At 64.9% G+C, this 18,128-nt stretch overlaps 5 protein-coding genes across 12 annotated transcripts; 2 read left to right on the forward strand and 3 right to left on the reverse strand.

The window, feature by feature from the left end:
• Positions 1–126: 126 nt before the first annotated feature.
• Positions 127–4,144, forward strand: RHBDL1 (rhomboid like 1). Of its 6 annotated transcripts, none has more exons than XM_046665572.1 (8): positions 127–1,792; positions 2,266–2,439; positions 2,649–2,873; positions 2,948–3,096; positions 3,217–3,329; positions 3,404–3,504; positions 3,587–3,647; positions 3,724–4,144. In XM_046665572.1, exons 1-8 carry the CDS (start codon positions 1,754–1,756, stop codon positions 3,993–3,995), a joined length of 1,134 nt encoding a protein of 377 aa, XP_046521528.1. In that variant the 5' UTR covers positions 127–1,753; the 3' UTR covers positions 3,996–4,144. The 6 variants fall into 6 exon arrangements, with proteins under 6 accessions (XP_046521528.1, XP_046521529.1, XP_046521530.1 ...); XM_046665573.1 differs by having other exon boundaries at positions 2,266–2,427; XM_046665574.1 differs by having other exon boundaries at positions 2,269–2,427.
• A 355-nt stretch (positions 4,145–4,499) lies between these two features.
• LOC124241650 (uncharacterized) lies at positions 4,500–6,135 on the reverse strand. The gene is made up of 5 exons (XM_046665579.1): positions 5,870–6,135; positions 5,703–5,796; positions 5,249–5,408; positions 4,916–5,068; positions 4,500–4,792 (listed from the first exon to the last, which is right to left on the reverse strand). Exons 1-5 carry the CDS (start codon positions 5,995–5,997, stop codon positions 4,629–4,631), a joined length of 699 nt encoding a protein of 232 aa, XP_046521535.1. The 5' UTR covers positions 5,998–6,135; the 3' UTR covers positions 4,500–4,628.
• Positions 6,136–6,348: 213 nt separating this feature from the next.
• On the forward strand, positions 6,349–8,781 carry STUB1 (STIP1 homology and U-box containing protein 1). Its single transcript, XM_046665575.1, has 7 exons — positions 6,349–6,650; positions 7,167–7,365; positions 7,453–7,618; positions 7,829–7,916; positions 8,059–8,115; positions 8,204–8,320; positions 8,392–8,781. The coding sequence occupies exons 1-7, from the start codon at positions 6,492–6,494 to the stop codon at positions 8,515–8,517; spliced, it is 912 nt and encodes a 303-aa protein (XP_046521531.1). The 5' UTR covers positions 6,349–6,491; the 3' UTR covers positions 8,518–8,781.
• Positions 7,682–10,506, reverse strand: JMJD8 (jumonji domain containing 8). 2 transcript variants are annotated; one of them, XM_046665578.1, is made up of 9 exons: positions 10,268–10,506; positions 10,093–10,191; positions 9,915–9,963; positions 9,743–9,839; positions 9,588–9,656; positions 9,368–9,487; positions 9,208–9,275; positions 8,998–9,132; positions 7,682–8,003 (listed from the first exon to the last, which is right to left on the reverse strand). In XM_046665578.1, the coding sequence occupies exons 1-9, from the start codon at positions 10,360–10,362 to the stop codon at positions 7,998–8,000; spliced, it is 738 nt and encodes a 245-aa protein (XP_046521534.1). In that variant the 5' UTR covers positions 10,363–10,506; the 3' UTR covers positions 7,682–7,997. The 2 variants fall into 2 exon arrangements, with proteins under 2 accessions (XP_046521534.1, XP_046521533.1); XM_046665577.1 differs by lacking the exon at positions 7,682–8,003 and adding an exon at positions 8,769–8,910.
• On the reverse strand, positions 10,453–15,971 carry WDR24 (WD repeat domain 24). Of its 2 annotated transcripts, XM_046665561.1 has the most exons (8): positions 14,832–15,962; positions 13,463–13,640; positions 12,644–13,313; positions 11,976–12,094; positions 11,772–11,893; positions 11,574–11,678; positions 11,151–11,491; positions 10,536–11,020 (listed from the first exon to the last, which is right to left on the reverse strand). In XM_046665561.1, exons 1-8 carry the CDS (start codon positions 15,310–15,312, stop codon positions 10,667–10,669), a joined length of 2,370 nt encoding a protein of 789 aa, XP_046521517.1. In that variant the 5' UTR covers positions 15,313–15,962; the 3' UTR covers positions 10,536–10,666. The 2 variants fall into 2 exon arrangements, with proteins under 2 accessions (XP_046521516.1, XP_046521517.1); XM_046665560.1 differs by having other exon boundaries at positions 10,453–11,020; positions 11,151–11,678; positions 14,832–15,971.
• Positions 15,972–18,128: the final 2,157 nt, after the last annotated feature.

Here is an 18,128-nt window from a genome sequence, read left to right on the forward strand (position 1 = left end):
CTTTCCAAAGGTGACTTTTCTTGAATCAGCTAAAAACCATCTTTTGTCTCAGTGTGGACTGGAAACCCAGTTCCTGCCCACCCTGCCTCCCCTCCAGGCCCAGGTCCCCCTCCTGAGCCTCACTCAGGCCAGTGTAAGATCCACTTAGGGCCCAGCTGCAGCCTGGGAGCCTCCGCAGCCACTGAGGTCTGTGCTGGTGGAGAGTGCGCGCCTGCAGGGGGCTGGGTATGCCCTGCGGCAGTGCCCACTCCCCAGACCTCAGCATCCTGTCAGCCTGGCCGGGCTGCACTGAGGATCTGGATTGAGGAGGGACTCGAGTGTGCCGGGGTCCAGAGTGTCCTGCTTCTGGCATGCAGGGTGGCCCTGGCCTGGGGGAGCCACCCTCTTCTCCCTCCTCTTTCCTCCAGAGGCTTCTGTCCCTCCCACCAGACAGGGGACAGAGAACCCTTCTTGGGCTGAGAAGGGGACCTGGCTTGGCTTTGGGTTTCAGCACCTGCTGTCCGAGGAGCTTTCTGGCCATGTTTTCTGAGGCCTGGAGCGGACACGGCCTATGGCGTGGCTGGGTGGAGGACCTCAGCCACCCAGATAAGTTCCCCTTATCCTAACTGCCATCAGAGTTGTTCTATGCAAGGCAGGCCCTCCAGACCAGGGCCCCTCCTGGTGCCTGGATGTGCTGGTCGTAGGAGGTGGGGGGAGCTGCCTGCCCCCCAGGGATGCTTCGGCCTGACCCAGAGGGTCCGGGGTTGGACCCTGAAGTTGTCCCTCTGCCATACCTGCCGGCCTCACGGTCCGCGGGGTGGGTCTCACCCGGTTCAGGGCAGGGCAGGATGCTGTTTCCAGCCGGTGAATTCTCCTGAGGCTCAGCTGCCGGGAGCGATGGCTCCATGGCGTGAGGGTTCTGAGCAGCCCTTGGAGGGGGTTGCTATGGCTACACATCCCCATAGTCTGTGTCACTTCTGTAGTTGGAGGAGTCACCTGCCCTCCCCAGGAAATGAGGCCCATCCCTATCCCACCTGCAGCCTTGTCCGTTGGGGGTTGTCCCCTAATGGCCATGACTCTGCCTGGGCCACTGAGTGGTCTCCTGGGGTCAGGCATTGTGGCTGCAAGAGTGGTCAGGGGCCTCCAGCCCAAGGTGTGTGCCGTGGTTGGTCTCTGAGCAGGAGCAGCTGCAGGGAGCTGTCTCCCCTGCTCCTGGCTGCCCCGTTGGCCTTAACGCCCACCTGGTGGAGAGGTGGTGCCTTCTGGCTGCCCAACTGCAAGGGAATGAGTGTGTCTGGCAACAGGTGACTTAAGGGAGCTCTGGCCTGGGGAGTCACAGGCAATGTGGTGGTCCTGGAAGAAGTGACCTCGCAGCTGAGGCCCCAGCCCCCCGCAAAGGGGCACGTGCGGCAGGGGCTTGGGTGCCACCCAGTGACTTAGTTTCCCAGCTGCTGTCCCGGCGGAAGGCGCAGCTGCACGCAGCCGAGACCCGGGAGCTCTCCTGGCGCAGTGCTCAGCCGGGCAGGGGGACTGGGGTGCCGGCCAGGGCTGCTCCTGCTAGGAGCGCGTCCGCGTGCAGGGCGTGCGCGTGTTCCGGCCGCGAGTGGCGGGGCTGGCGGCGGCGGCGTGTGCAGCGGGGGCGGGCAGCTCCGTGACGTGGCTCAGAGGGAGCAGAGCGGGCGGAGCGGGCGGGCCGGGGCGGAGCGGAGTCGTCCGCAGAGCAGCCCCTCCCGGCCGCGGCCGCCGACCCCGGCCCCCGGCCCGGCCCGGCTCTATGGACAGGAGCTCGCTGCTGCAGCTTATCCAGGAGCAGGTGCGTGGCGAGGTGGGGGGATGGGGGCGCCGGCACCGCCCCCTGCGGCCCTCGCCTTGCCTCGTCTGGGGGGTGGGGAGATGGAGCCCTAGAAAGCCCCAGAGCAGCCCCTACCTGGCTCCATACCCCCAAGTCCCCTCCCTGCAAGACCTCAGCCCCCTGCCTGAGACTCCAGCAGAGGATGAGCCAGACCAGGGCGCCTGAGGAGGGTGAAAGGGAGGGCAGTTGTCCTCAGACCTTGGCCATACCCTTCCAGGATGGGCAGGGCAGGAATAAGGCGGGGAGACTCTTGGAGAGCTGGAGGAGTGGAGGCCTGGGACCTGGGCACCGGTGCCCTGCAGCTCCTGGGACCATGTGGGCACAGGCTGGCCTGAGGGTGCTTAGAGCCTGCCTCCCCCAGCTGGCTTGGCCCAGCCCTGTGGTCTAGGGGCTGGGCCCACCTTGAGACCTTGGCTGGCGATCCCCCACCCCAGCAGCTGGATCCTGAGAACACAGGCTTCATCGGAGCTGACACCTTCACTGGCCTGGTGCACAGCCATGAGCTGCCCCTGGACCCGGCCAAGCTGGACATGCTGGTGGCCCTGGCCCAGAGCAACGAGCAGGGCCAGGTCTGCTACCAGGAGCTTGTGGACCTGGTCAGTGCCACGGTGGGTGGGCAGCAAAGGCGGGGACCTAGGTCTTAGCAGGCACAGTGCCTTGGTGGAGTGGGGTGGGCAGGCCCCTCCTCCCTGCCCTCCCACTGGAGAGGGCTGTGGACACGGGACAGGGTCTCAGACCCCGTAAGGAGCTGGGTAGGTCACACAGGTAGGGCGGCCATGTGGGGCGACCGTGGCCCATGCTAAGGCCCCGCCCCCAGATCAGCAGCAAGCGCTCAAGCAGCTTCAAGCGAGCCATCGCCAACGGGCAGCGGGCACTGCCCCGGGACGGGCTGCTGGACGAGCCAGGCCTGGGTGTCTACAAGCGGTTCGTGCGCTACGTGGCCTACGAGATCCTGCCCCGAGAGGTGGACCGTCACTGGTACTTTTATCGGCACCGCAGCTGCCCGCCCCCCGTGTTTATGGCCTCGGTCACCTTGGCCCAGGTAGGCTGGCCCACTGCCACCTGGGAATCACCCGCTTCGCCGGCTCTCCTGGCCCTAACGCCTGTCTCCCCCAGATCGTTGTGTTCCTGTGCTACGGGGCCCGCCTCAACAAGTGGGTGCTGCAGACCTACCACCCTGAGTACATGAGGAGCCCCCTCGTGTACCACCCCAGCCACCGTGCCCGGGCCTGGCGTTTCCTCACCTACATGTTTATGCACGTCGGGTGAGTGGCTCCCTCTGGCATCCCTCTGGTTGAGTCAGGAGGACTCAGCCCCTCGAGGCGGGGGCTGGGGGCCCGACAGCTGATCTTACTCCTCGAACCCGTTTGCTTCCACATGGCCAGGCTGGAGCAGCTGGGGTTCAATGCGCTCCTGCAGCTGATGATCGGGGTGCCCCTGGAGATGGTGCATGGCCTGCTCCGCATCAGCCTGCTCTACCTGGCCGGCGTGCTGGCAGGTGAGGCAGGTGTGTGCCCCCTGGCCACCTCACTGGTGGGCCTCACTCTCACAGCTCCCCCCTTGCTCATGCAGGCTCCCTGACCGTCTCTATTACCGACATGCGGGCCCCTGTGGTGGGGGGCTCCGGCGGGGTCTACGCCCTGTGCTCAGCACACCTGGCCAACGTTGTCATGGTAATGGGACAGCCATGGGGCAGGGTGTGGGGAGGGGCCCACAAGGCCTGCCTCACGGCCTCTCTGTCTTGCGCCCCATCAGAACTGGGCTGGGATGAGGTGTCCCTACAAGCTGCTGAGGATGGTGCTGGCCCTGGTGTGCAGTAAGTAAGGGGCCAGGGGCTGGGGGGGGCCTCAGCCTAAGGCCAGGGCGCCTCTACCTGCCGCTTCCCTCCACAGTGAGCTCCGAGGTGGGCCGGGCTGTGTGGCTGCGCTTCTCCCCACCACTGCCTGCCTCGGGGCCGCAGCCCAGCTTCATGGCGCACCTGGCAGGTGCTGTGGTGGGAGTGAGCATGGGCCTGACCATCCTGCGCAGCTACGAGGAGCGCCTGAGGGACCAGTGTGGCTGGTGGGTGGTGCTGCTCGCCTACGGCACCTTCCTGCTCTTCGCCATCTTCTGGAACATCTTCGCCTACGACCTGCTGGGGGCCCACATCCCCCCACCGCCCTGAGGGGCTCCCGGAGCCACACAGGCTGGGGCAGAGGCATGTACGGCCGGCCACCAGGCGGGCCTGCATGTGCACCCTCCGTGAATGTACATCTGGAGGCTGCTGCTTCTCCCCTGTGGGGGCGGGTGGTCCCTGTGGTCCACTGAGTCTAGGCAGAGCCTTACACCAGCCCTGGCGCCCCTTCCTGGCCTTGGGGGGCAGGACGGCTGGGCTGGGCCTGGTGGTGGAGGTCCCCAAAGGTGGCCCCAGAGGAGACCCTGCCCCGGGATTCCCGCTAGGACTTGCAGTCTGAGCCTTTTTGGAGAATGAATAAATATTTTACACAGCACCAGGTGGCTGCACCAGGGCTCTGGGGCTGGTCTGGCCTCCCCCACACTTGCTGAGCAGCCCGTGATGTCCCTTCCCTCCATGTGGGTGCCCTGGGCTCCCCCTTGCTCCCCCACACCTGGTATGAGGTGTGTCTGTGCAGGAGGTGGGAGCCCCTGGGGTGGGACCGAGGGCCTCAAATCAGGGGTGAGCTCAGCAAGCATTTATTGAGTACCGACAGCAGCCGGCTCCTGCTCCACCAGCTCCCAGCCAGACACCTGCAGCCTGAGGTTGCAGGGCAGGTGAGCAGGCCCTGGGCCATAGCCATGTTCATTCGGCCTGGGTCCTGCGCTTTTTGGCTGGCCTGGTGTCCTCACGGGTGGACAGGCCAGGGCCAAGGTCTGGCAGCAGGTCGGGGCACAGCTTCTGCCCCACAACCCAAGTCCACAGCGCTGTTTCCACCTGGTGAGGGGTCCACGGCCCTGAGGCGCTGCCTAGGGAGGGACAGAGGGAGTCTGGGGACTAGGAGCACTGGCCACCCTGCCCTGCTGGACAGCTCTGCACACTGCCCCTTGACCTGGATGCCCTCCCTGCCCACCAACAGCCAGCCCCCTCACCTCGGCTCAGGGCTGAGGCACGCTCCCGCACCCGGCTCAGGTACAGCATGTAGTGCTTGAGGGTATACTGCAGGACTGGCAGGCCCGGCACTGCGGCCACTGCCTCGTCGGACATGAAGGCTGCCTCCTCCGGAGCTCCAGCAGCCAGCACCGCTGCGGGTAGGAACGGCTAGCGCTCAGGCCCTGCCAGTCTTGGCACAGTCTTGGCGTGGGGCTGCCGTCCTAGTGACTTCTGGTGGCATGGACGTGGCCATCGTCCCGTTTCAGAGACAAGGGCGCTACCAGACAGGTCCCGCCCGAGACCCCGCCGGGCACCCAGCTCTTCAGACTAACCCGAGGCCGTGGCGGGGCCCACGCCCCGGAGGGCACACAATTCCGTGACTGCTGCCTGCACGTCCGGCAGGAGGCGGAAGGCGGTGGCCGAGCGCTGCACCACCAGCTCCGGGGCGTTGGAGGTCACCAACTGCTGCAGGCGCGGCCGGAAGCGGCCCCTCTGCGGCCAGGCCAGGTTGGGGGTCACCACGGACCGGGGACCCCACCCTCGCCCTGCCCAGGCTCCGCCTCACGCCGTGAGGACCCGCCCCCAGGGTAAGCCACGCCCACGCCGCGATGGCCCGCACGCGGAGGAAGCCACGCCCACGCCGTGAGGGCCCGCCCCCAGAGGGAGCCACGCCCACGCCGAGGGGACCAATCGCAGGAGGAAGCCACGCCCACGATATGGAGACCGCCCCCAGGAGGAGGACCAGCCCCGCCGAGGCTCCGCCCCACCACGTGGGAAGCCCCTCACCGCCATCTTCCACGCCATCAGCCGCTCCAGCTCATCTCGTGTCACGTGCCTCTCCGTGCGGCCCTCGATGGCCGCGGGCAACTCCCTTCGATACCTGAGGAAGGACGGTGATGGGGAGCCCGGCAGCGGGGTTCGCCCGCCTTAACCGATCCCCCCCACCGGCTTACCATCGGTCTAGGGCTTCCAGCCGCCCCTGCGGGTCTGCGCGCGCCCGCAGCACCTCCCCGTGGCTCTCCAGGATGGCAGCCCAGAGGCTCGAGTCCTCACAGCCCCACAGCCCGCGGGCAGCTGCCATGTTCGCGCGCCGGGGCGGGGCCTCGGGAGCCAGAGGGTGTGGCCTCTGGGCCTGGGGGTGTGGCCTTGAGCCATGGGCGGGGCCTCAGGGAGCCGGAGGTGGGGTCTCGGGGGCCGGGGCGGGGCCTCGCAAGGTTGGGGGTGGGGCCGGGGGGAGCCTAGGGGAGCTTCTGGAAGGAAGACCCCTAAACGCGCCGGGCGGAGAGCACTTAGGGCCGCCCTCGGTGCTTCTCCAGACTTTGAGGTCGCGGGTCGTGTCGCCCAGAGCGCACCCTCCCGGGCGGCCCCGCCCCCACAGCGCGTCGGGCGCACGCGCGGCCCCGCCCACCCGCGCGTGTCCGTCCGTCCCGCGGGCCCCGCCCCACGGGGCCGGAAGTTCCGGTGGCGGATCGCTGGACCGGGCCCGAGCGCATCGGGGGCTCCGGCTGCGGGCTGCGGGCGGGCGGGCCGGGCGCGGAGCCTGGGAGCAGAGCCCAGGCCGTGCCGCGCGGCGCTATGAAGGGCAAGGAGGAGAAGGAGGGCGGCACGCGGCTGGGCGCCGGCGGCGGCAGCCCCGAGAAGAGCCCGAGCGCGCAGGAGCTCAAGGAGCAGGGCAACCGGCTCTTCGTGGGCCGCAAGTACCCGGAGGCGGCGGCCTGCTACGGCCGCGCCATCGTGAGTGCGCCCGCGCCGGGGGAGGGGCCGGCGTCCGGGCGGGGAGGGGCGGGGCCGCGGCGTCGGCCCCGAGTCCTCCCGCGAGCCCCTGCCGCGCTGCCCCCGCCGCTCCTTCGGAGGGTCTTGGCTCTTCCGGGGGGCGTTTGGGCTCTGAGGACTCAGTGATGATCTTGTTCAGTGCTCGCTGTCGGAGAACTATGGCGGGTGGGAGCTTCAGGGTGCTTGAGGCTCGCCGGGCCGAGGGCCAGGGACCCTTGCCCCTTGAGAACCCCAGGCCCAAAGCTGGGATCTCCACAGGTCTGGGAAACTTACTTTTACAAAATGTTTTGGAGTCAAGAGGGTGGGCTCAGGCAGGCCTCAGGGCAGGACTCCATCCTCCACCGACTCTCAGGACCCAGGGTCTTTGCGGCTGAGAAATATCTAGTGTCTTGATTCCAGCCATGGGCCCCAAGCTGGGACAGAGGGAGCAGGCTGAGGTCACATTCTCATGTTCGCTGGCCCGGCCTTGGTCCCCAGACCCGGAATCCCCTGGTGGCAGTGTATTACACCAACCGGGCACTGTGCTACCTGAAGATGCAGCAGCACGAGCAGGCCCTGGCCGACTGCCGGCGCGCCCTGGAGCTGGATGGCCAGTCTGTGAAGGCGCACTTCTTCCTGGGGCAGTGCCAGCTGGAGATGGAGAGCTTCGACGAGGCCATCGCCAATCTGCAGCGAGGTGGGCCTACGGCTGGCTGGTTACGGGGGGGCCTGGGACCAGGGGCGGGGCCTGGCCAGCGGGTGACGTGAAGCCTCCATTCCCCAGCCTACAACCTGGCCAAGGAGCAACGACTCAACTTTGGAGATGACATCCCCAGTGCTTTGCGCATCGCCAAAAAGAAGCGCTGGAACAGCATCGAGGAACGACGCATCCACCAGGAGAGCGAACTGCACTCTTACCTCACACGGCTCATCACGGCCGAGCGCGAGAGGTAGGCTGTGGTGGTGGCAGGCTCCAGGCCCCCCTCCCCAAGTCACCACTCTGAAATCAACTCTGAGTCGTGAACATAAGTCTTTATTGATTGCCAACACTGGTGAGCAGGAGACAGAGGGGGACGAGGTCTGAGCAAACCCGAGGTTGGGGTGGACACTGACCTCTCCTGGCCAAACCCACCTCTGACCAGTTTCTGGTCTTCTCCCAGGGAGCTGGAAGAGTGTCAGCGGAACCATGAGGGTGATGAGGACGATGGTCATCTCCGGGCCCAGCAGGCCTGCATCGAGGCCAAGCACGTGAGGGTGCCCTGGCCCATGTGTGGGTCTGTGTGTGTGTGATGTGAGGGTGCCCCTGGTTCCAGTTGGGTCCATGTGTGCCTACACCTAGGGAAGGGATACGAGATGTTTAGCCCACGTGTAGCTGCTCGGTTCTTTGCAGGACAAATACTTGGCAGACATGGATGAGCTCTTCTCCCAGGTGGACGAGAAGAGAAAGGTGAGCCGTCTGTTCTCCAGGGCCTGGGGGTAGCAGGAGTCAGAGCAGTGTCCCTTTCCTGGTCCCTAACCTGACCTGTGTGTTGCAGAAGCGAGACATCCCCGACTATCTATGTGGCAAGATCAGCTTTGAGTTGATGCGGGAGCCATGCATCACGCCCAGCGGCATCACTTATGACCGCAAAGACATCGAGGAGCACCTGCAGGTGAGGGCCAGCAGGCATCGGGGGCAGGGCCTGGACCCCCTGAGCACCTCCTGACCCTGTTGTCACTACAGCGTGTGGGCCACTTTGACCCTGTGACCCGGAGCCCCCTGACCCAGGAACAGCTCATCCCCAACCTGGCCATGAAAGAGGTCATCGACGCATTCATCTCCGAGAACGGCTGGGTGGAGGACTACTGAGACAGGGCGAGTGCAAGGGCCACTCGCCCCACTCTGCCTGGTAACCTGGCCCTAGAGGGCCTTGGGGCAGTAGCTCCAGCCCCCGTACAGAGTTTGTGTCCCTGGATCCTTGCCCCGGTGTCCCTATGCCACTCCCCATCAGTTCTGCTGCTGGGCCGTGAGCCTCTCCTGTCCCCCTTCTGGGTCGGAAACAGCAGGTGAGGGTGGGCTGGGCGGAGGCTGCCGCTGCCACCACTGTCCCTGTAATAAAATCTGTGAGCACTATAGGGGCACGTGCTGGTGTGCGACGGGCTTGCCAGCCGCCCCTTGTGGCTAGCTAAGGAAAGTAGAGATGAAGACGCTGGTGTCGAGGTTGAGTGTGGCATGCCACCATCGGTCGGGGAAATACAGCACCTGGTGGGGATTGCGGGGGGGGGGCACAAGGATTAGTTGGAGACCCTCAGCCCAGCCCGGCCTGGCGCCCTCTTGCCAGCCACTGACCTCACCAGCCTGGATAGTGCACTCTAGGGGCCGTGCAGATGGTGCTAGGGTCGGGTACGTGTCCCGGAGCCAGGCCAGGGTAGTCTTGTTGGGGTGGAACTCGGGTGTCTTCTCAGGGGGGTACAGGAACCAGCGCTGGAGGCAGACCAGCAAAGTCATTCTGTGTTGTGGTCAGTGAACCCCAAGCCACAGCCCCAACCCTGTGCTGACCTTGCGGCCGTAGATCACCTCCGAGAACCCAGGCCCATGCCAGTGGAACGGCACCCCAGAGCCGGCTCCTGTCGGGTCAGTTATGAGCAGCCAGTGACCAAACCGAGTCTGCACTCTCCCCACCCCACTCCTGAGTCTCCTGGTCCTGCAGAGCACCCACCTGCAATCCCGAAGCTGTAAGCAGGAGTGGTGCCCAGCAGCCCGAACGGGGGTGGGGAGTAGTGCCGAAACAGCGACGCCCACTCAGTGAAGTTATTGTCCCCAAAGAAGTAGAGGGTGTCTGCCAGCAGAGAAAGCAGGAGGGCGCAGGGATCCTGGTTCCCTGGCACTCCCAAACGCCCCGACCCCACCCCACCCACCGCTGCCCAAGTCGGGCTCACCGTTGCCCAGGGAGGCGGGGTCCTGGGGGTGCAGTAGATGCTCCACATAGTCCTGGAAGGGCAAGTCCACTGCGGGAAAGGGGCTGGTTAGGACGGGCTGGTGCTGCCTCCAGGACGCTGGCAAGCAGGCTGGGCTGCAGGGTGGGGCAGCTCACCTTTCTGGTAGGAGTAGGTGTTGGCAGTGCTCAAGCGGACCACGCTGTCCCCAAACGAGGCCAGCAGCCTTTGGCGGGAGCACAGGGCCCGGAACCTCTACAAGGAAGGGGAGAGGACCTAAGGCCACGCTCGGCGGGGCGAAGGACAGCCGGGAGGGGCGCGAGCGCTCACCGAGTTGTCCGTGAGCCCCTGCAGGATGACGGGTCTGGAGAAGGCGTAGCTGGAAGAAAGGACGAAGTCACGGCCAGGTCCGGCGCGGCCCCGCGTGGACCCTCCCTCGTGAGGGACGGAGCCCCAGGGCCGCGTTCGCGGGCGGGGAGGAGGGCCCGGGCGGGGCGGGCGCACGTACTGCTGCACGAACGCGGCGTAGCTGAGGTCGGTCCGGCGTTCCACCGTGCAGCGCTGCTCCTCCGTCACGGCCGCCGGCGCGCCCGGTCCGCGCCGCTGCCTGCAGGCACAGCCGGTCAGCACGCGGCCGCAGCGCGCCGCCCCGCGCCCCGCACCCGCCGCCCCGGCGCCCTCACCACCCTCCGTCGCCCGTCTCTCCGGGGCCGGGCCGGGCCGGCGCAGCCAGCGTCCAGAGCACGAGCAGGAGGAGCGGCCGCGCCCCCGCCGCCATGAGCCCCCGTCGCGAGGCACGCCGGGAACCCCATCGTCGTGGCAACGGCGCAGGCGCGCGGACGTCCCCCCGGAAGCGGCGTCCTTAGGCCCGCCCTAGGAGGGGTGTTTCCGGAAGGCGGAGCGAAGGTCGCACCAAGCGCCACTATTGGCTACTGCTAGTTCCCATGGCGACCCTGCCCCGCCGCCCCTCCCCCCGCGTGGCCAGGCTCGCGGACAGCCTTCGGACGGTGACAGGTGGCCTCACACTGCGGCTCCGCGTCCTTTATTGGTTGACACTCCCAGCCCCACCCGCCGGCCGGCCGTCAGGAGTACTCGCACAGGTGGCCGCAGCCCGCGGGGCAGTGCGAGCTGCCTTCCAGCCACTTCATGATGTGCTGCAGGTGGCCGCCGTGGCTGCAGCCCTGGCACCACACGAAGAGCCCCTTGACCACGTGGTGGCAGACGGCGCACATGCTGGCGCAGCGGTGGCACCGGTCGCAGACCCAGCCGCGGCTGCTCATGGGCCGCTTGCAGTGGCTGCAGTTGACGTGCAGGGTGGTGGAGGCCTGGTTGAGGCAGCTGATGGCGCGGCTGGTGCTCAGCTTGACCACTTCGTTGGACACGTTCCAGAGGCAGAAGCGCTGCAGCAGGTCGATGTAGGACGTGTACCAGTGCTCCTGCGGCGAGGGACGGGGCAGGAGGCAAGGTCGCGGCACGGCCAGGGCTTTTGCCCTAGGAGCGGGGCGCAGGGGCGGTGCGGCGGGCGCAGCTGCTCCAGGGAGGCCCTCCCCCGCCCGGGTCACCCACCTGGGTCTGCTCGTCGATGTCCTTGCGCACGCGTTCGCCCAGCACAATGAGCACAGACACGGCCATCTGAACGTCGCCCTGCTCGGCGTAGAAACGCAGCATGTCGCACACCAGGGCAGTGAAAAAGTCGGGCGGCAGGCGGCTGTCGTAGAGTGCATGCGAGATGGAGATGAGCGAGAAGGAGGAGTCCACCGGCGCCAGGGAGGCCGCATCTGCCTCGCTGCCGCTCACGTGGGGCGAGTCGGCCTTGTCCTGCAGGTGCTCGGGCCCGGGTGGCGTGTCCACAATCTCGTGGCGCAGCGGGAAGGCCTCCTGGGGCAGCACGTACTCGGGCTCCTCGGCTGCGAGGCAGGGGCGGGGGAGGCAGGGTCTGAGCCTGGGCCCCACCTGCGAACCCCGCCTCCCAGCCCCGCCCCCACTCACGGTGGGCGTGTTCCGGGTCCAGCAGATAGAGCTCATCCTCCTCGCCCTCCACGTCACCCAGCAGGTAGTCCGCAGGCACGTCGCTGCCTTCAGTCTCCTCGTTATCTGCCCACAAGGGAGGGAGGGCATTCCAGGGGCCGCTGGCTCTAGGACGGCCCAGCCCCACTCCCATGAACACCTGTGCCCGCCCCATCCTACCCTCGTTCGTGATGAGTGTGGCCGAGGAGTCGAGCAGCACTGTGTCGCTCCGAGTGTCACCCTTGCTGCGGTCCAGCCGGGTCTCGCTGCCCAGCCCTGGGGCCATATCTTTCAGGTTGAAACTGGGGGCAGGGAAAGCCCATGGGTAGGTGGGCGGGCTCCCGCAGTCCCACCCTCTGCAGAGACCCTCCCCTGGGTGTCTACCTGTTCATGAGCGGCAGGCCACAGGAGCTGCCCTTGCCCACGCTGTGGTTAAGGTTGGGGGTGGGCACCAGGCCAGGGCTACAGTAGATGATCCTTAACATGGTCCACGTCTGCGCCACCTAGGGGTGGGCACCAGTCACTCACAGGGGTCCTGGGTCCCTGGCGTCCCTTGCAGGCCCCCTCTGCTGGACAGAACCACAAACCCTCAGCTTTCAGCTGCCCCAGGGACCCAATGTCCTGGCTCGCCCCAGGTGGGAAACTGAGGCCCATGGGAAAAACAATAACCCCAGCCTTCATCCTGCAGAGGCACAGAAGGAAGCTGGAGTGGGAGGCGGCCAACGTGGAAATGAGCCTGGGGTCCCAGGCAGGCGACGAGAGAGACAGTGTGGACCTCTGCAGGGCTGGATGTCTTGAGAAGTCTGAAAGCAAGAATGAGCCAGAAGAGGGGGCTCAAGCCCCACGACGCCCCAGACTGGCACCCTAAGGATAGCAATGGCATCTGGTCCACTCTGGGCCTCTGGGCACCCTCAGTTACTGGGGTGAGGGCCGGTGGTGACAGCGGCCGAGCTGAGCACTGAACTCAGGGCAGGGTCTGGGTGCAGCAGTTGAAGGAGCCCCCTGCCCCAAGGTCACGGCCTCGGGCCCCTCCTCAGCCCAGCCCCCCTTACCTGGTTGCGGCCAAGCTCCCGAGCCACTTTTGCATTGTGGTCACACAGCTCAGCCAGCGGCCGGCCAGCCAGGGCATAACGCTCAGCCGTGTCCACAAACCAGCTCATGCTGCCACTGCCAGGTTCCATCTCAAAGACACTGAGGGCACTGGAGGCGAGGCCCGCAAAGGGCTCAGCAGGGTCCAGCTTGCGCTTGAAAAAGATGTGGCGCCGGTCACCAGCATAGGGCTTGCGCCCCGACTCGGTGGCCACGAGGCTCTCCTTGGCGGCAAAGGCCAGGTCCCCAAAGAGGCCATAGCAGAGGCCCTCAGGGTTAGCACGCTCAACAGGCTGGCTGGCATCACGGAACAGGTGCTGGCACAGCGTGCTGTCCTTGGAGCCGGAGAGCAGGAAGGAGGGGTCATGCGGGTGGCGCCAGGCAATGCCTGTTGTGACGTCTCGGTGCTCCTCGAACATGGCGGCTGGCACGAAGGGCCGGCGCACGTCCCACACATAGATGTTGTGGTCCACCATCATGGAGCACGTAGCCAGGTGGTGCCGGCACTCAGGCCTCCACTTGACTCTGGCCACTGAGGCAATGGTTTGCACACAGTGCACCTCCTTGGCGCGGTGCGTGGTCATGTCCCAGACCTTCACCATCTTGTCACGCCCACCTGTGGCCAGCCAGCCCCTGCGGAAGGCCCATGAAACCCTCAGTGACCTCTCCTGGGGTGGGAGAGTTCCCCACCATCTGTCTCACTGGTCTTGAAGCAATGAGCATACCCTTCCTTCCATGAGCCCCACCTGTCCCGCCCTGCTGCCCCTGCCCTCACCCCACACCTGTCCTCGGGGTGCCAGTCACAGCAGAAGACAGGCCCATTGTGGGCCGTGAACATCCTCTCACAGCGGTCAGGCCGCCGAATGTCCCAGAGCTGCACGTTACCATTCTCAAAGGTGGAGGCGAAGGTGAAGTAGTCCCGGATGCTGAACTGGACGTCCCGCACACTCTCAGACTGGCCTGTGGGCCGCACATAATGGAGGGAGAAGGTGAGGGGGCCAGCCCACAGGGGGCTTCAAGAAGGAGAGCACCCAAGGGTGGAGCCCTTGGAGTGACTGTGGACTGGTGTCACATGCTTGCCCGCAGCCCAGGCTGGGAGGCCTAGATGGTGGGATGGAGACCCCCAAGGTCTGTGCAAGGTGGACAGGGGCAAGGAGAGGCCTCACAGAGCAGACACAAGAACCTGGGCTGGGGAGCAGGACCCAGGCATCGGGTGGTATGGACCCAAACTCCCGGACTTTGATTCTCCTCGGATTCTGCGTCTGACACTAGTGGTTGTGCAAAGCTGTGGCTCAGCTTCAGGACCGGGTCTCAGAGCACTGAGCAAACAGCAGCCTCACTGGGCCATCCGGCCACACTCCCTGAGGGTCCTGAGGCCCCCAAGGGAGGCCCAAGGAGGCACAGATGTGGGTGCCCCAGCCTCTGCCCAGTCCTTTCACCTTGAGCTGGAGCTTCCAGGTCAGCCCCAGAGGACCAGAGAGGCCTTGAGGGGCCATGGCCACTCCTGTGGACCATCACACCAAGAGCCTTTGCAGGCAGTGTCCAACGTTCCCCCAGCATAGGTAGCTCAGGGTCTGTCTTAAGAGGCCCCCCAGTTCTTCAAGGTTTCTGAGGGCCCTGTGCTTCACTTGGTCTCATTGAAGTGGACAAGGGAGAGCTGGCTCAAGGCCATCTGTCAGGGAGCTGGGCCTGCTGGGAAAAGAACGTGGGGGGGGGGCAGGCAGTGCACCCCACCTCCTCTGCTTCCCTGGGCTGAGGCGCCGGCAGACTTCCTGCAATGAGGCGGCCTGGTGCTCTGAGGTGAGGGAAGAGGAGACAGTGAAATGAATCCTCTGTTCGGCTGCCCAGGGCAGCTGTGGGCCTGCTCAGGCTCTGCCCTCTCCTCATCCCACACCTAGCCTCGACTCTGCAGGTGCATCAGAGCAGCAAACACACACCAGGAACCCCTCACACCTCAGCCAGGCCTGCCCCTGCCCTCCCCTGCTGACCCCACCCACTCTTCCAGGGCCAGCATGGCTGGCCTCTCCTCCAAGAAGCCCTCTGGGAGCACATCTGAGGACCTCTGATGCACACAGCACTTCTCAACCTGCCCCGACAGGCCAGCCGCCTGCAGAGATGCACACCTGCCCAACCCGCCTCCAAGGGCCTCACCGGAGAAGGTGCTGACAGAGTCCTTCCTGCGGAGGTCGAAGCACTTCATGAAGCCGTCCTGGGAGCCACTGAGCAGCACGTGGGCCTCAGTGGGGTGGAAGCAGACTTTGTTCACCGTGCGCTTGTGCTCTGTGAAAAGCTGGTCCTGCTTGTTGCGAGATGGCCGGCCCAGGTTCCATGTGACCACCACGCCATTGGTGGCTGCTGTGGCCAGCAGGTTCTCATCCATCTGATGCCAGACCACATCAGCGCAGCTCAGGTTGAGCGAGGGCTTGCGGCCCACACGCAGGTTCAGCTTCTCCACAAACTGCTCCTCCTCGATGGCATAGATCTTGAAGATGCTGCGGCCTGCCACGACCACCTGGGCCGCGTCCCGGCACACACTGATGGCGTTGGCCGGCGCATCCAGGTGGCAGTGCATGGTGCGGCCTGTCAGTGCACTGCCACCCAGGGCCGTGGTCACTCGGGACATCTTCTCCATGGCTGCACGGGTAGTGGGGACAGGAGGTCAGTGAAGTCGGCTTGCCAGGTCAGCCTGGGGTGAACCGTCAGTTCAGATCCTTCACCCTGGTTGAGTCCCCCAAAACCGCTTAGGCCTGGGCTGGCCAGTCAGGGCAGTCCACTGTTAGTCTAATAGGCAAGTTCCATCGCCCTAGTGGGGTGGTCAGAAGGCGCCGTGGCTGCCCTGAGGCTGGTCAGTCCCATGTTTGCCTTTTGGTCAGTCGTAGCCCAGGCCACCTCTCCATCCCCCCAACAGTCAGATCTGGACGGTCACTGGACCTTCGGTCAGTCAGTCCCGGCAGGGAAGCGCGTGAGGCGGTCCCCACCGTCCACACAGTGGCCTCCGGGGAGGAGGCAGAGGGCCGCGGGGCCCGGGGACTCGGGTCCAGAGGCGCTGGGGACACAGAGGGACCTCAAGCACCGAGCTGTTTAAGGAGCCCGATGGGGTCTGGCGGGGCGGGAGGCAGGAGGCGCGGCGGCGCGGAGTCTCGGGTTCCGGAGGGCGGCGCTGGGGCTCGGAGACAGCGCGAACGGAGACCGAGAAGCCGGAGAAACCTCGCGCCCCGCCGGCACCCGAGCCATCTCCTAAAATTGCCGGGCCGGGCCGGGCCGGAAGTGCCGCGCCGGAAACAGCCCGTTTCTTTCCCGTCCCTTGCTGGAAGTGGTCCGTTTCTTGTCAGCCCCTCGCCGGAAGCAGACGCCCACAACACGAAAGTTCCGCATCCGGGAGCTGCGCTGGTGGAGGCGGAGGGATGGGCCAAGGACTTGGGTAGAGGAGCTCCCCCGGCTCCGCCGCAGTGGTTGGTCTTTTTATCGCGTTATTCTAATACCAGTGCTCGTCTCTCCTCCAAGGTCCGTCAGCAAGTCCGGGCATCCCTAAGCGAGTCCTGAATCCCTCCAGTGGTCTCCATCTCCTTCCTCACTCCCCCCTGGACCCCAGGAGCAGTCTCCTAACGGGTCTCCCTGGGTCCCTCGTTCCCTCTCATCTGAACCCCGCCCAGCAGCCAGGTACCACTCTTCGGCCTAAGCCCCGAAAGCTCCCCACCGTGCTGGGAATACATCCCAAACTCCTGGCCTCTGCCTCTTCCGACGTGCCTGCAGCCGCCTCGCCTTCCATCCCTTCTTCCAGCCCGCCCAGCTTTCCTGCCTCATGGCATCCCTGTCCCTCTCTTAGCCTCAGTTGCCTTGTGCATGAAACAGGGCTCGTTTTTGCCCCTCTGAAAGGATGGGCTAGATCCAAGATATTTTGGAAGGGGTGTTAGGTGTAATGACTGCAGTGTCTGCCTCTCCCACTTTAAGCAATGAGAGGTTAGAGACCTTCTGTGTTGGTCACTGCTGGGTTTCCAGTCTGGCACCGTGGAACCCGGCCTCGACATGTTTGTTGGAAAGCCCAATAAGTCTGATGAGTTGAGAGGTGCACAAGGATCCAGAGACTTGGGTCACCGAGGGCAGATAGACCATTCCCCGCCATGGTCTGATGACCTAAAAACAACTCAGACACGTGTTTTTACAACTTTTTTTTTTAATATATATTTTTATAAACAGGTCACGTGATAAAATAGCACAAGAAACACTTACCAAATATAAGGTTATATCTTCCGCATATACAGGAGAATGAGGTCGTTATGTACAATAAGAAAATGATTTTAGGGGTTGGTTGGTTTTGTTTGTTTTCCTCTCTCCCCTTAATTTTTCTTCCTACAGTCGTTGGAAATGTCACAGCTTCAGTTGCATTAATACTTTGGACAAATGGACAGCTGCCCCCTCCCCACTAGGGAGCTGTGGGGAGGCGGGGCTGAAGAAACTGGCTCCTGACCACCTCAGCCCTGGAGTTTCTTGCTGGCACTCCACGGGCAGGAAAATCTTTGGGCTGTTGAACCGTTTCTCGGCTTCAACAGCATCTCTCGCTCGCTCGCTCGCTCTTTCTCTCTCTCTCTTTCACTCTCTGGCTCTCTGGAAACTGGTTACTCTCTTCCAACCAGATTGGGGGGGTTCCCAAGATTGGGTGTGGGTGCTGTATCTCCTGGGGCTCAAGGTTGGATGGAAAGGGGTCCCAGCCCCCTCCTCAGCAATTGCCAAGATGTGCCAGCATCTCCCAGGACTTCCACATGTCTTGGGATCAGACAGAACACGGTCAGAGCCCATTTGGGCAGGCAGAGGTTTGGGAAGCCAGGGAGGGGTGGGGGGTGGCTAGGAAGGAGCCCTCCCTCCTCTGGGTGCTGAGGGTGTGCTGGCCACTGGAAGATCAGCTGCTGGCTGGCGCTGACCCTGACCTTGGCTGGGAGCCACTTTTCCAGCTTCCCCCTGCTGGAGACCTGCCCAGGGTGAAGTGTAGCATTGAGAGGTCTGGCCCAGGTGGCTACAGGGGCTGTGGTATGGGGCCCACCAGGACTGCTCCCAAGGCCTGCAGACCCTGAGGGTCGCTCCAGCTTAGGGTCTCTCAAGGTGGCTGTGTCACCCTGGGTTGAGGTGGACTGGAGCTGGCTGGGCTAATGTTGATTATGCCAAGGTCATTGTCACTCATCCAGTCTGCCCCTCTCCCAACCCAATTCTGCCCTAGCCTGGCTAGGGCCCAAGGACCTGTAGGCCCGCGGGTGGGGGCGGGGCGAGCAGGGGACTGCCTCACACAGTGGCAAGAAAGAGGGGCGGTCGCTTGGGTCAGGCTGGCATGAGTCAGGGGAAGGGCGGGTGGGACCTGGGCTCCTTGGACAGTGGGCCATGGCTTGGGCGGTGGCCTGTTTCCACCTCGCACCCCTCGGAGGGCTCCAGGCTTGGTGCAGTGGAAGATGCGGGAAG

The sequence above is a fragment of the Equus quagga genome, chromosome 7 (assembly GCF_021613505.1).
Source record: "Equus quagga isolate Etosha38 chromosome 7, UCLA_HA_Equagga_1.0, whole genome shotgun sequence".
Lineage (NCBI taxonomy): Eukaryota > Metazoa > Chordata > Mammalia > Perissodactyla > Equidae > Equus > Equus quagga.

What these genes read in the sequence shown, in the direction of transcription:
- RHBDL1 (XM_046665569.1), top strand. Translation starts at nt 1,754, where the DNA reads ATGGACAGGAGCTCGCTGCTGCAGCTTATCCAGGAGCAG. An exon ending in TACATGTTTATGCACGTCGG is followed by an intron (nt 3,097 to 3,216) that starts GTGAGTGGCTCC and finishes CCACATGGCCAG; the next exon opens with GCTGGAGCAGCTGGGGTTCA. An exon ending in GGTGCTGGCCCTGGTGTGCA is followed by an intron (nt 3,648 to 3,723) that starts GTAAGTAAGGGG and finishes TTCCCTCCACAG; the next exon opens with TGAGCTCCGAGGTGGGCCGG.
- LOC124241650 (XM_046665579.1), bottom strand. Translation starts at nt 5,997, where the DNA reads ATGGCAGCTGCCCGCGGGCTGTGGGGCTGTGAGGACTCGAGCCTCTGG. An exon ending in CTGGAAGCCCTAGACCGATG is followed by an intron (nt 5,797 to 5,869) that starts GTAAGCCGGTGG and finishes GTCCTTCCTCAG; the next exon opens with GTATCGAAGGGAGTTGCCCG. An exon ending in TGCCTCAGCCCTGAGCCGAG is followed by an intron (nt 4,793 to 4,915) that starts GTGAGGGGGCTG and finishes GTCCCTCCCTAG; the next exon opens with GCAGCGCCTCAGGGCCGTGG.
- STUB1 (XM_046665575.1), top strand. Translation starts at nt 6,492, where the DNA reads ATGAAGGGCAAGGAGGAGAAGGAGGGCGGCACGCGGCTGGGCGCCGGC. An exon ending in CCTGCTACGGCCGCGCCATC is followed by an intron (nt 6,651 to 7,166) that starts GTGAGTGCGCCC and finishes CTTGGTCCCCAG; the next exon opens with ACCCGGAATCCCCTGGTGGC. An exon ending in ATCACGGCCGAGCGCGAGAG is followed by an intron (nt 7,619 to 7,828) that starts GTAGGCTGTGGT and finishes GTCTTCTCCCAG; the next exon opens with GGAGCTGGAAGAGTGTCAGC.
- JMJD8 (XM_046665577.1), bottom strand. Translation starts at nt 10,362, where the DNA reads ATGGCGGCGGGGGCGCGGCCGCTCCTCCTGCTCGTGCTCTGGACGCTG. An exon ending in AGGGGCTCACGGACAACTCG is followed by an intron (nt 9,840 to 9,914) that starts GTGAGCGCTCGC and finishes CCTTCCTTGTAG; the next exon opens with AGGTTCCGGGCCCTGTGCTC. An exon ending in AGGTGATCTACGGCCGCAAG is followed by an intron (nt 9,133 to 9,207) that starts GTCAGCACAGGG and finishes GTCTGCCTCCAG; the next exon opens with CGCTGGTTCCTGTACCCCCC.
- WDR24 (XM_046665560.1), bottom strand. Translation starts at nt 15,312, where the DNA reads ATGGAGAAGATGTCCCGAGTGACCACGGCCCTGGGTGGCAGTGCACTG. An exon ending in GGCCTGCCGCTCATGAACAG is followed by an intron (nt 11,894 to 11,975) that starts GTAGACACCCAG and finishes CCCTGCCCCCAG; the next exon opens with TTTCAACCTGAAAGATATGG. An exon ending in ACATCGACGAGCAGACCCAG is followed by an intron (nt 11,021 to 11,150) that starts GTGGGTGACCCG and finishes CCCTCGCCGCAG; the next exon opens with GAGCACTGGTACACGTCCTA.